The sequence below is a fragment of the Balaenoptera musculus genome, chromosome 17 (genome assembly GCF_009873245.2).
Source record: "Balaenoptera musculus isolate JJ_BM4_2016_0621 chromosome 17, mBalMus1.pri.v3, whole genome shotgun sequence".
NCBI classification, from domain to species: Eukaryota; Metazoa; Chordata; class Mammalia; order Artiodactyla; family Balaenopteridae; genus Balaenoptera; species Balaenoptera musculus.
Genome location: NC_045801.1, coordinates 18,758,933 through 18,772,611, shown reverse-complemented (window position 1 = coordinate 18,772,611; position 13,679 = coordinate 18,758,933). Strand labels below are relative to the sequence as shown.

Sequence of the window (13,679 nt, the reverse complement as noted above, 5' to 3'; positions counted from 1 at the left end):
AACTGTTTAAATGGATGCATTGAATATAAATTCTTGTTTTGGGGATTCATTAACTTGCATATAGCTTACATTTTAATGTAACAATTTCAAATGCTTATCTTAGTACTCAAGATAATTTTTAATTTTCGGTGGCATATGGGCAGTTTTCATTACTAAAGCCAAGGGGGGGAAATGTGATAGCCAATTTATTCGTGGTACTCTACTATCTACTCGTTTTTATGTATACCATTTCTAAGTCTTCTGAATTCAAGCCCCTAGTATTTCATTCTGCCTATTAACTGTGGAAAGACCACTTGTATAATTCTCCCATTCCCATCCAACCTGTTCTGAGCTTTAGGAACATGATTCAGTTCATTAGAACAGTACCTCCCAACTCAGGCAGAGAAGGAGAGCACTTATTAGAACAACTCGGAGAGCTTAACCTAATTGCAGCAGTCTTCTTCCTGAGATTTTGATGTACCCCTGCAGGTCTGGGTGTGGAGGGGTAGAGCATGAAGATTTTATGTAAGCTCACCACATGATTAGTTCCAACATACCTGCTGATTGGAAACTTACTTCAGAAGAAGAACTGAAATCAGCAGTTAGTCTTTTTATCCTCTGATATTTAAAAGGTCACTGATTCTTAAAGTAGGTGTCAGAATGACTACATTCCCAGGCAAAGAAAAATCTGGATTGCCCACGTGGTTATAGGAGGAAGTAAATACTTCTTCTGTCACTAAAGATTGGAGTTTGACTTTATTCCCCTGGAAAAAAGAATTTAGCTAAATTCATAAACATTTTCCTACACCAAGAAAAAAAATATTCTTCAGGAATAATGCTGTTTCTTGAACTTCCACTAGAAATCATTTTCTATTCTTGATTTAACCATTTCTCAGAATAGTTTTGTGAAGTAAGTAGTACGATAACTTCCGAAACTTGGGACACAGAAAATGTAAGTGACGAAACCCATAGGCTTAACCTCACTTCATTTCCTTCTTTGTCCCATATGAGATCCAGTTATAGAGAAGGAAGTCAGATTTCCTTCTTTAGACAGTTTCTTGAACTTTCTCTTTGTCACTAAATAAACTTTAAATACAAATGAAAAACTTTTTGTTTCAGGGAAAAGACTTTTGTCCTGACACCAGAACTTAGTCCTCGGAAACTTCGGGGTTTACCTTTTGAAAAAGCCTCCGTATGTCATTATCATGGAATTGAGTGAGTTTTTTATTTTCACTTTACTCTTCTGTGTGTTGTTGATGTAGCTTATCTTATGTGAGTGTGAAGAGTGACTGTAATAAAATGATATAAATTGAGATAGAGAAGCAAAGAGAAAGTATGTCAAAAAAACCTCAAAAAACTAAGCAGTATATACACAAATAATTTGTCTTCTGTTGGAAAAAAGTTACTTGATGATTAATCAGTTTTACATTTAAACATCCTATTATTAGTTATGAGATATTTTAGTCAAAATTATTTTAGTCCCTACATTGTAAATGTATATTTATACTACTGGTCACATTAATATTCCCTGGTCATTGTAATTGCTCAGAAACTGTTAGATAAAATGCATTCTCATTTGCAACATGTTAATTATGTGTACATTTTTATGGAATTTTAATTGACCAGATGAATGAAATTTCAAAGGATTCTCTTGCTTAGAGGTATTAGGAGTTCAGGAGGTCATGTGCACATCTACCATTTTCACCAGGACAAGAAATGGAATGATGGAGATAATGTATTTTAGGTTAAATTTGCAAGACCTTAGTGACAACAGGTCATTCTAGGAATGTTTAGGTTCCTTGTTATGCTTAAATAAGATTTATTTTATTTAAAGAATATGTAATGTCAAATTTGATACTAGAAGCAAAAATTTTTGGTTACTTTATTTTTGAGCATCAAAATTAAACTGCCCGTTAAAGTCAGATGCAAGGAAAAGATACCTGCTCTGGCCAATTTTTTTCTTTTTAATCATTTTTCTGTATGTTCTAGCCAATCAGTTAAAATAAGGAAAACTAAAGAGTTTAAAAGAGTTACATGTAGTAAAACGGATCCCAAAAGAAGTTTTTTTTGTATTTGCTTTTTGTTTTGCAGAGAAGAGACCTGAAAGACTTAGAATAGTAGAATTTGTAAGGTGGCCAGTTATAAAATACATATAAAAGACACTAGTTTTCCTCTAAACTAGCCATGTCCAGTTTTTAACAGGATGAAAATGATCCCATTCAAGATAGCAGATAAAATCATAAATATCAGAAGTATTCTTGTAAGAAATGTAGAATGGGAAAATTTACAAATAATATGTATTAGGGGACATAAAAGCAATGTTGATTACTTAGGGGAAACATGCCTTGTTTCTCTGTGGGAAGATTCTGTGTTATAAAGGTGTTAATTCTCCTGCAATCAATGTAAACATTTAATACAGTTCTTGTCAACTTTGAACCTTTTGATGAAATAATTCTATAATTTATCTGGTAAGAAGTCTCCTCTCTTTTGTTTAAAGAATGAGATAAATTGTATCATATTACTAGAAAATTTTATTATAAATCTATTGTAATTACAGTGTGGGGCTGGACCTAAGTAGAAATTCCAAGGAAAAAGCAAGAATACATGAGAATTTGATCTGATAGAAAAAGAATTTCAAATCAGAGGGCAAAAGAAAAATGTTCAGTAGATAGTAGTGAGAATGTTGATTAAGTATTCCAATAAAAATAAATCCGTTTGAAATGATTCTTTGTTCACGCCAAATATCAAAATAAATTGCAGATGTATTAAGAATTAAAAGTGGGAAAACTCTGAAAGTAAAGAACTAGCATAAAATGTAGGGGAAAATCTGTTCTAGCAGAGGAAGAAACAGCAATGTCAGTTATCAACAGAAACAAGATTAAAAGTATGGATTAAGCTGAGGAAAATATTTTTTTAACATAAATGAGAAGGTAAATTTTCTTTGTAATTAAAGAATGCTTACAAATCAATAAGAAAATGAGATAAGTGCCCCTGTGGAAGAGTTTGCAACATCTTAAACCATTTGTTTTTGAAACAGGAAATAAATATGGCCAATACACATGAAGAGTTGTTTTCTTCACCAGTCAGCTTTTTAAATTTACATTAAGAGTGTAAATTGAAACAACAGTGAGAATCCTTTTCACTCATAAAATCATGGTGGTGGTAAAGGGACATGAATAAGCCAGCTTGGAGTATGAATTGTTACAACCTGTCTGGGGGGCTGCTTGGTAATTTACCAAAAGCCATGCGGTTGTTTATAATATCAGATTAATGATATTAATCTGCTATGATTTAATGATAAAATCAGCCTTTACACTGAAAGTTATTAGGCAAGGGTATTTTTCACAGTGTTATTTAAAATAAGAAACATTGGAAATAATGTCTAACTGTAGGAGGTTGGTTAAATAAATTATAGTGCATCCATAAAATAAAATTCTGTGCAACCACCAGAATGGTTAAAATAAAAGACCGATAAGTGTTGACAAGTGTATGGAACAATCAGAACGCTTGAACATTTTTGGTGGAAGTATAACATGATTTATCTACTTCAGAAAAGGATCTGGCAGGTTCTTATAAAACTGAACATACTCGACTCCCTGGCTCAGCATTTCTAATAGTCATTTTCCTAAGAGAAATGAAAACCTAACACCGCAAAAAGACTGGTAAAAGAACCCACAGAACAGTTTTATTCATAATACCCGCAACCTGGAAATAGCCTTAGGTGTACATCAATGGGAGAATAGATAAATTAACTGGTATGTATATACAAAGCAGTACTACTCAATAATAACAAGGAACAACGTATGTATACATGCAACAACACTGAACTTCTGTCTGTCTGAGTATGAAAAAAACATTTGAAATAAGAATTTGAGGACTTTAAAAAGTGAAATTGCCCGCCCTTATAAGCAAATAAACAAATTTAGCCATGACTCCATTTTCCTTACTGTAAATTTAATCTGGGGCCATTGAGATCAAACTAAGAAAGTTGCAGGAGGTGAGCACAGTGAATCCAGAAACATGCTTTTTTTCCGGATTTGGGTTTATAGTGTGAGGGCCTATTCACGTTAAACGTAAATTATGTTTCTACTCGAAGCAAAGTTCAAGTGAAATTTCAAAGTAAATATGACCCTGCAAAGAAGGTTCTCTCTTCTTACATTGCCATGAGCCTTTGGAATCCTTGAGCTTTTCCTCTACTCAGACATAAGTAATATTTGGAAGAAATATATAAACTGCTCAAGTGCAAATCAATGTTTACTTAAGGCAAAATGAAATCTATCCACAGTTGACTTGTTTTTCACTTCTCTCTCCTATCCTGGAGTGTAAGATACCATTGATTGTAAGATGCACCATTTTCTTTAACAACAAATTGAATTCCACTGTCAAACTGTGAGAGTCAGTTGGCCACACCAGCCTCTTGTTGCTTTGAACTTTCTTTCATGTATTCCAAGAGATTTGGCAGTTTTTCCGGCTTTTATCGGCATTGCTTGGTGTGTGCTAGGCAGTATCTTGCCTATTTTGTAGTTATAGGACAATGATAGCTTTATCTTCTGACAGGTATTTTTCTTTCTTTGGACACATAAATCATTTGGTTATTGTTTTGCAAGAAAATGTGGAAGTGTACTCATTCATCCAACAGTGAATATTTACTTCACTGTTAGCAAATACGCACCCTGCTACTCTGTTTCTGTTCCTCTCTTATTTACAAAGTCACTTTTTGTTTTGATGCCAAATCACAGTAAAATCACTCTGAAGACATTTTAAATGACAATTGAAGTCAATATGCACAGTGCACATAATTCAGCTGGAGGCATGACATTATGAACAGCTGTGATTAAGAGATGTTAAACTGGAAGGAAAAAATCTGCATCTTAGAATCAAAATCTTAGAGTAGAAAAAAAAGTGCATGTGGAGTCAAACTATGCATTATTTTTCTCTGAAAAACTTCCTGTAAGCCAATCAGGGATTACATTTCCTCTCGCCTAGAACTTTTCCTTAACATTCATGGTTCTTAGTTGTATTCTAGAATCTGTCAATCGCCCAGGATAGAAATAGGACTCATCAGTAATCCTTAGGGTTGGGGCTGATTTTTAATGAAATGTGTTTTATTAAACAACAGACTAGAGAAAGAATGTTAGAGAATTGAGAGACCTAGGTTCTAGTCACTCTTCTGCCACCAGTTAACAGTATAACTTAGGAGCTCAGTTTTCCCTCCTGTTAAATTAAACTGTTGGTTTATATCAGAGATTTTTCCTAGCTGCACTTCAGAATCACCTAGGTAGCTTTTTAAAAAAATGTCCAAGACTGAGTCCAACCCCAGACCAATTAAATCAGAAACTCTGGGCATCAGTATTTCATAAAAACTCTTTCAGATGATTCTAACGTTCAGCCGTAGGTTGACCCCTGAGTAAGATAACCCTTACACTTTACGTGAGAGATAGCATACTAAATTGGTTAAGGTCAGACTCTGAAGTCACCAACCTGGGTCTGAATCCTGGCTGTGCTACATATCAGCATACCATAAGATTTGCTGTGGTAGAAAATAAAACCACTGATGATGATGATGGTGATGATAATAGCAGCAACATACATTGATTGACTGCTTTGCTTGCATGTTCCAGGCACTGTTTCTGAGTGCTTACGTGTACCCATTCATCATCCTCACCATAGCTCTTTGAGATAACTGCTATGAATCTCATCTTGCAGAAGAGGCAGCAGTAGCATAGATAAAATTAAGTAGTTTGGCCATGTTCACACAGTGGTAGAGCTGGATTTAAACCCAGGGAGTCTGGCTCTCTAGTCTATACTCTTAGAAATCAAATATGTGTCACAAGGGAAAGAGAAAACCTCCGTCAGGCAATCAGTTTGGGGTAATGATACACTCCTTGAGTGTTGAACTAAAAGCTTATAGACCCAAAGTTCTGACTCTAAGGAACTTCTTAGAATTTTACAAGTAAAGAGGACAGATAACAGAAAAAGGTTTTAATGTTTAAAGTCCTATCATCGTAGTGAAACTGTTTCCTTGATGTAGAAGGAGAGAATGTGAAGGGTATTCCAAGGTCACACATCTCATTGGTGATTTTCTTAATACGCTTATTTGTTGTAGTTAACAACATGGGATTTATTTTTTTTTTAAGCCTTATCAAAGCATTTATTTATTTATTATTTTTATTTATTTTTTGGCTGCGTTAGGTCTTAGTTGCGGCACGTGGGATCTCCATTGAGGCATGCGGGATCTTTCTTTGCAGCGCAGGCTCTTTGTTGCGGCACACGGGCTTCTCCCTAGTTGTTGCGTGCAGGCTCTAGGGTGCGTGGGCTCTGTCGTTTGCGACACGCGGGCTCTCTAGTTGAGGTGCGAGCTCAATAGTTGTGGCTCGCGGGCTTAGTTGCCCTGCAGCATGTGGGATCTTAGTTCCCTCACCAGGGACAGAACCCTCATCCCCTGCATTGTAAGGTGGATTCTTTACCACTGGCCCACCAGGGAAGTCCCTAAGATGGGATTTCTGTAAGTCCAGAAGCATTCACTGAGCAAACATCTCATTGATGTCTTAAATCAGATTTAGCTAGAAACCAAATGCACACACAGCCAGAGTGTTTGAAGGAGAATTTGTCAATCAGTCAATAAGGTGGAAATGAGTTTCAAAGGGAAATTTCAAAGTGTTCTGAGCTGTGTTTGGTGAGCCAGTTTAGAATGCCTTTATACCCTGTTAATCTTTGTGTTGAAAATAAACTTGTTCTTTCTAACAGAAGTCAGCATTTCACATCATTACATATCAGCCATGCTGAGGAATCAGAGGTTGGTAGAGATTTAAAAAGTATCAAAACAGCAACTGTATTATTTTGAAAATAAGCGAGAGGATTAACTTAATCTGTTGCCCAGAAGCAGTCAAAGAGGAATCAGATTGTACTTCAGATTTTTTTAATCTTTTGCCATGTCGTGTAGCAGGCTGGAAAAAACTGAACTTGTGAGGGAAGTTGGCCATTCACTCAACCTTCCAACAATTATTAGGAAGTTTAGTAAGAACTTTTTAAGTACATGTTTTGCTTTTCCCTAATTGGCAGGGAAAAGCCCATGGCTGCCGTGGAGTGTTTGATTTTAAAGATCTTTCTCTTGTTTAGATATTGCTTGGATGACCGAAAAGCATTAGAAAGAGACGGGGGATTTTCAGAACTTCAGTCTCGTCTTATTCGTTATGAAACTCAAACTACATGCACCAGAGAAAGTTTTCCAGTACCTACCGTACTGAGCCCTCTTCCGTCTCCAGCAGTTTTGTCAGAGCCTGGAAGTGTCCCTGATGGAGAGGTTTTACAAAGTGAACTCCGGACTGAAGTCTCCCGAGTCAAAAGGAGATCAAAAGATCTGAACTGCCTTTATCCCCCCAAAAGGTGGTATATTAAGTACATAAAGATAGTATCTTGACAGAAAGTATTTTAGTCCGAGGGTAATTGAATTAATCTTTCAGATTTTTAAGTTGCTTTCTGTGCAGATTTTAACGTAATTCGTTCATACCAGGAATTGTGTTTGTATTGTGAGCAGGTGATGATCATGCTTATAAGTTATACAGAGAAATGACTTGGAAAAAACACATTGTTTCTTGCTTTATATGCTAATATACAGCCCATCAGCACAATGGGTTGTAAAATTTTTAAGCCATGGAACACTGGCGATCTTATCCACTAGATTGAGCAGCTGAGCTGGTCTGTTGAAGAGGATGTTTAGGGATGCAGTGTCTCTGTTAGCTCTCTTCTCACTGTTTCCTACCGACATTGGCCCCTTAAACAAGGGGTTTCATGAGGTACCATTTTTGATTGAACCTGGGCTATGGCAGTGAAAGCGAGGAGTCCTAACCACTGGACCACCAGGAAATTCCCATGAGGTACCGTTTTAAAACAACTTGTTTCATATAAAATATAGCTTTAAAGCCTACATAATAATATATTAAAAATGAGATCTTTCTAGCTACTCTGTTTGCTAGCTAAATAAAATATCCAAATACCTGGACAGAAATTAGAAGCTTATGAAATAAACACTCTAATTTCTATTGAATTTATATATCTTTAGAACCTTTGTCAAATTTAGGTCTTTGACACCTAAAACAAACCTTAAATTCTTATTATATGTAAACCTTTCAAAAAGTATCAAATATCTTAAAGTGAAACTTTCAGATCTTCTTTTAAACAGTGAAAATTATTAGAATACTTTTTCCCTGATGGGGAATAACTAAATTATTTTCATGAGGACTTTACAAGTTCATGGTACTTTTTACACGTGATAAAGCTAAAAAGCAAATCCATTAACATTTAGGATACTGTATTTTGTAATAATATTTTTTATTTCTGACTGTGACTGATAGATACGTGTTCCAGACAAGAAAGTACACTGTGGCCTCTAGGTTAACAGAATTGAAAAATATGAGACCCTTTCTTATAACAGGAAATTTAAACATTTTAGAAAGATTGAAACAAGAGCTACTTTTATAGTTTTATTTCTGTTTGGTTTTTTTTTATATAATTTTACATTTTTTTTAAAATAACCCATTAACTTTAATTAATTAATTAATTAATTTATTTATTTATTTATGGCTGTGTTGGGTCTTCGTTTCTGTGCGAGGGCTTTCTCCAGTTGCGGCAAGCGGGGGCCACTCTTCATTGCGGTGCGCGGGCCTCTCACTGTCGTGGCCTCTCTTGTTGCGGAGCACAGGCTCCAGACGCGCAGGCTCAGCAGTTGTGGCTCACGGGCCTAGTTGCTCCGCGGCATGTGGGATCTTCCCAGAGCAGGGCTCGAACCCGTGTCCCCTGCATTAGCAGGCAGATTCTCAACCACTGCGCCACCAGGGAAGCCCCATATTTCTGTTTGTTTTAACGCTGTTATTTATTTTGCACAGGTAGTTGCATAGCTACAACAAGCATGATTATTATGGTTTCTTCATCAAAATTATCTTAATAGAAAAGTATGAGTACTTGACAGATGAGTACTGAATCTATAAATAGCATTGCCTGGAGTGCCATCCCTGATTTATGTGAGAAATTGTAAATTAACGGGGAGGGTGACAGTAATGTTGCTAGTTGCTTTTCCTATTAGCTTTTAATATTAGCTGAAATCCTAGAATGTTATTCATTGCCTTCCGTGTTCTAGTCACTCATTTGAAGAACTAAGGGAGCAACTGTATAATATGATGTTGACTGCTTATTTAAGGCAGTAGTAGCAAGAAATTGTGTTTGCTTTTCTTGGGTTTATATGTCAGTGGTTATGGTTGTAACATTTAAGACAGAAACTGGACTTCATTGTTGATTCACTTAATCTGCATTTTTATATTTCCCCCCCCCCATTAGACTTGTGAAATCTGAAAGTTCAGATTCTCTTCTTTCTCAGAGAAGTGGCAGTACTAATCATCGTCATCATGCAGTGACATCCAGAAAGCCACAGGCAGAGAGATCATTATCTGTGACTTGTCCGTCTGTTCCAGTTCTTAGCAATGAAACTCCCAAAGTCACGACAAATGCCAGTTCAGGTCAAAAAAGTGTGCATGAATCAAAAGCATCAAGGCCCACTAAGGAATCAAGATCACAGAAACACACACGGGTAAAGATTTATTTCCTGACTCCCTTAGTTCTGCACGGGAAGAAATTTCTTTATTTGATTCGTTTTAAATGTTTGTCTAAAAATTTTATGAATGAAATGAAATGGTATCTGTAATTTACTTTAAAATAATTCAGGGGAGTTCCCTGGTGGCCTAGTGGTTAGGATTCTGGGCTTTCACTGCCTTGCCCGGATTCAATCCCTGGTCCGGGAACTGAGATCCTGCAAGCTGTGTGGTGTGGCCAAAAAAAATGGAGGAAAAAAAAAAATTCAGTGCAAGAAGGATAATGGGAAAGTGAGCGGGGGGTATAAGTGAAACAGAAAGAGCCACAAATTGATCCTTCTTGAAACTGGTAGTAGATATATCGAGATGAGGATTTGTTACAAATATTCTCTTTACAATGTTTGAAATTTTCCGTAATAAAAAATAAGTACACACCTATATATTCCTGCTGTGTGTACCTTTTACACTCAGATTTTGATTCAGAACTCAGGATATGAATTCCTCTCTTCAGATACTCTAGTCCTCTCTTCCTGACTGATAGCCTGTGACACGTGTGATCGTGTCACTGTTTCAGATCTCCTTTCTTCTCGATGCTTTTGTCTTAATGAGCTTATCTATCTTTAGCATAGCTACATGGTTCTGTGATTCACAGAACTCAACTCTAAAGCTGAAATAATATGTGTGTGCCTTTTCCAAAACATATTAGTCGTATACTATGTTCTGTTCAAGATTTTGAAAGAAGTAGTTACTGAAACCCTGAAGAAACACAGGATTACTGAGGCTCACGAATGTTTCACGGCCTGCAGCCAACGTCTCTTTGAGATCTCGAAGTTCTATCTAAAGGTACAGTGTCTTCTCTACTGATGGCAAAATCGAGGTCAAGTTCTAATGTTCCTATTTGACACAAGATAATATTGACTGAGTATTTTTTACACTGATAGCTTATTGCCAAATTTTTTTTAATGGAGGTAGAAAAATTGGAGTCAAAAATTTTGTATTTGATTTTAGTTCTCAGATATAGAAAACTACACCTTAACTGGTATCCTCAGTGTTTCCCTAGCAAACCTTTGACTTAAGTTGATAATAAGCTTCCACTTACTTTATTCAACTTATTCCAGTAATTTTAGTATATAGTGAAACTACCGGAGGGAGTATCAAAGCACCCAGCTTCTAATTTTGGATCCATTATCAGCTTGTTGTAAGACATTGGACAGATCGGCCATTCAGACGACAGTTTTGTAAAACTTAGATGGTGTTAGATTAGTTCCAGTTTTCAGAGTTTCTGACTTGAATCACAGTTTTATGTGGGTTCCTGATTAAAACTGCAGATGGACCGCATGCATTCGATTCCCTTCCCTTCTAAAATCTCTCAAGAAAGACAGTATTGAAAGTATAAAAACTAAGAGAAGAGGAAAGGAAAAATGTAGAAGTGTTTTCATACATTGTTGAACCAAAAAAAACACATGGAAGCGTGGTATAACAGAGTAGAAGGAGTGACAGTCTAAATGTCTGCCTGGGGACACCTGTGAGAGTCAAGCCAGTTCAACAGACACGGTCTCTGACCTGCTCAGGTCTTGGAGACACCAAGTATCACGGAAAGCAGGGGCAAGGCGCCGGGTGAAAAAAAAGAGGAGTTAAATAAAGATCTACAGGGTGAACTGGGGAGCCTTCAGTTTGCTCTGCAGGCTTTTCCCCCACAATGTTAACTACAGATAAGTATATTATACATAGTTTTTCCCCGCCCCCGCCGCCCCACCCCTGCGACAATGCAGGAAATAGTCTCTGGAGAAAAAAGAATTGGAGGCCACGGTAAAAAGTCCAACTGGCCCCTTATTCCCCTACCTTGTAAAGCTACCAATGAACAAGCTCTGTACAGACAGAGCTTCCAGTAAGATTTTTATTATCTCATTTTAAAATATGACTGGACAGTGAAGAGTTAGCATACTTTTGAGGAAAGCTTCCAATACAGCAGATGCCAAAACATGAAGGAACAAAGGGAACTATGAAGGAGCAGAAAGCTGAAGAAAACTTCATAAAAAACTATATTGTCTCAGAGAGAAGATATCTGGGTGCACAAAACCGGAATGGGATGCTGTTTCCAAAAACTACAGAACATGAAAGCTCCTTAAAATTAGAAATACGTTAAAATCAGTACAATAGAAAGGCTGAACAGTTGAGATTAAGAAATTTACCAGAAATTAGTATTAATGACAAAATTAAGGATAAAAACATTAAACACAGGATAAGAAAATGGGGGAATTAATCCAAAAGATCCAGTATGCTAATAATAGGAGTTTCAAAAATAGAGACTACAGGAGAGAAAACTGTCAAAAATATAACAAAGTTTTCTAGACCTGAAGGATGCACTCCTGCTGGAAAGGGCACACAGCTTGTCCAGCCTAGTGGATGACAGTTCTACAAGCCACATCACTGTGGAATGTCACATCTCCTGGGACAGAGAGAATATTTCCTAAAAGCTTCCCAGGAGAGAAAGTAGTTTACATATAAAGAATCAATAAGAGTGGCATTGGATTTTTCTACAGTAACATTGTGCGCCAGAAGACGGTAGAACAGTATCTTCAAATTCTGAAGGAAAGTGATTTACCTAGTATTTTATACCCGGTCTAGAAGTCAATCAGGTATGAAGATTCAGTACAGATACCTTCAGTCATGGAAGGTCTGAAAAATTTTGTCATTCATGTACCCTTTTGACGAATCTGTGAGAAGATGAAATTCAATAGAACAAGAGACTGAATCAAGAAATAAAAGAAAAACTAACCTAGACTGGAGAAGATAAGTCCCAATGGGACCAGGCTGAGGGAGCAATTGGACCAAATTGGTGCAGGCTATGGGAAGAAGGATCTCCAGTTTAAAAAAATACAATTAAGAAAACAAAAGCAAAAACCAAAAGCTGAAGTGAGAGATTATCCAGTATCCTTGAGTGTTTGAAGCACTTTGCTGTACATTTAATCAATATTTTACAGCATTGTGGGGTGGCGGTAGAATTATACACATGGAAAACTAAGCAAACGTAGTTCAACTACAGGATAAACAGGATAAACAAAACAGATGAAAGAGAAATTATAACTGTTATACATTACTTAGCTCAGGATTGAACTGTATTTGCTTAGGTATAAAATGCAAACATTGACTATTTACTAATCAAAAAATTGTGGTGCAGCTGTTACTGAGAGGAAGAGAAGGGAGGTGGGAGGATTCAGAGACCTGAATCCGGGATAACAGCAATCACTGTCTAGAACTGTTACATCACGAAATAGCAGTATAAGCTTATTATTTAGAAACATGAAGGTATAAATAAGAGAAAGAGCTGAAAGAATTCAAAGTGACTCCTTCAATGGAACATAACTTGGAAGTACAGCAGAGGATTCTTTTTTTTTTAATACAATTGGATTTTAAAATTTTTATAATATAATTTGATATAGTCATTACTTTTTTACAAGTCAGAGATTTCAGTTTTATTTCCTATGTCATTCCCTCTTTGTGGTGGAATGAAATAGCCAAAAAGAAGAGAGAGAAATAAAGTTATTTTATCTGAAAAATAAATATAAACTGTATATTCATTTCCTGAGTAATGAAGTTAATGTGGCTACTCATAGTTGAGGATGGGGCTTAGGTTTGGTCAGTGCCATTGAGTATTTGAGATTAGAGTGGCATGGATTTATGTATATATGGATGTATTTTGGTTAGAGTACTTTGACCTTTCAGGATGGAACTAAATTATAATGTTACTTTGATTTTTTTGTAGTATCTCCCTCTTCACATTGATACTTACAGAATGATTTAGGATCATCTCAAGTTTATTTAATAATGACTTGTTCTCTGTAATTTAGTGTGCAGATTTAAACTGCTGTATTTTGTTATGTTTAGGATCTTAAAACTTCAAGGGGTCTATTTGAAGAAATGAAGAAAACAGCAAGCAACAATGTTGTACAGGTAAATAAATTATTCCCAAGAAACTACATTCAATTAAATTGCTATTTTATTGCAGGTTAGTAGCTATGATGCTGTAATATATGCATTAAGAATTAGTGAGTGGTCTTTTCAACTTTGTCCCTATGACCACTCTTTAAAATAGTTAATAATAGACTTATGCAA

At 36.1% G+C, this 13,679-nt stretch overlaps 1 protein-coding gene across 3 annotated transcripts in view; it reads left to right on the top strand.

Moving 5' to 3' along the window:
* Positions 1 to 13,679, top strand: part of LOC118883851 (MDM2 binding protein) — a 67,273-nt gene that overhangs the window by 52,298 nt on the left and 1,296 nt on the right. For all 3 annotated transcript variants that reach the window (XM_036831008.1, XM_036831009.1, XM_036831007.1), the window contains exons 17-21: positions 1,099 to 1,194; positions 7,099 to 7,365; positions 9,313 to 9,562; positions 10,293 to 10,406; positions 13,452 to 13,517. In XM_036831008.1, coding sequence (XP_036686903.1) covers positions 1,099 to 1,194; positions 7,099 to 7,365; positions 9,313 to 9,562; positions 10,293 to 10,406; positions 13,452 to 13,517 — 793 coding nt within the window. The remainder of the gene's footprint in view (positions 1 to 1,098; positions 1,195 to 7,098; positions 7,366 to 9,312; positions 9,563 to 10,292; positions 10,407 to 13,451; positions 13,518 to 13,679) is intronic.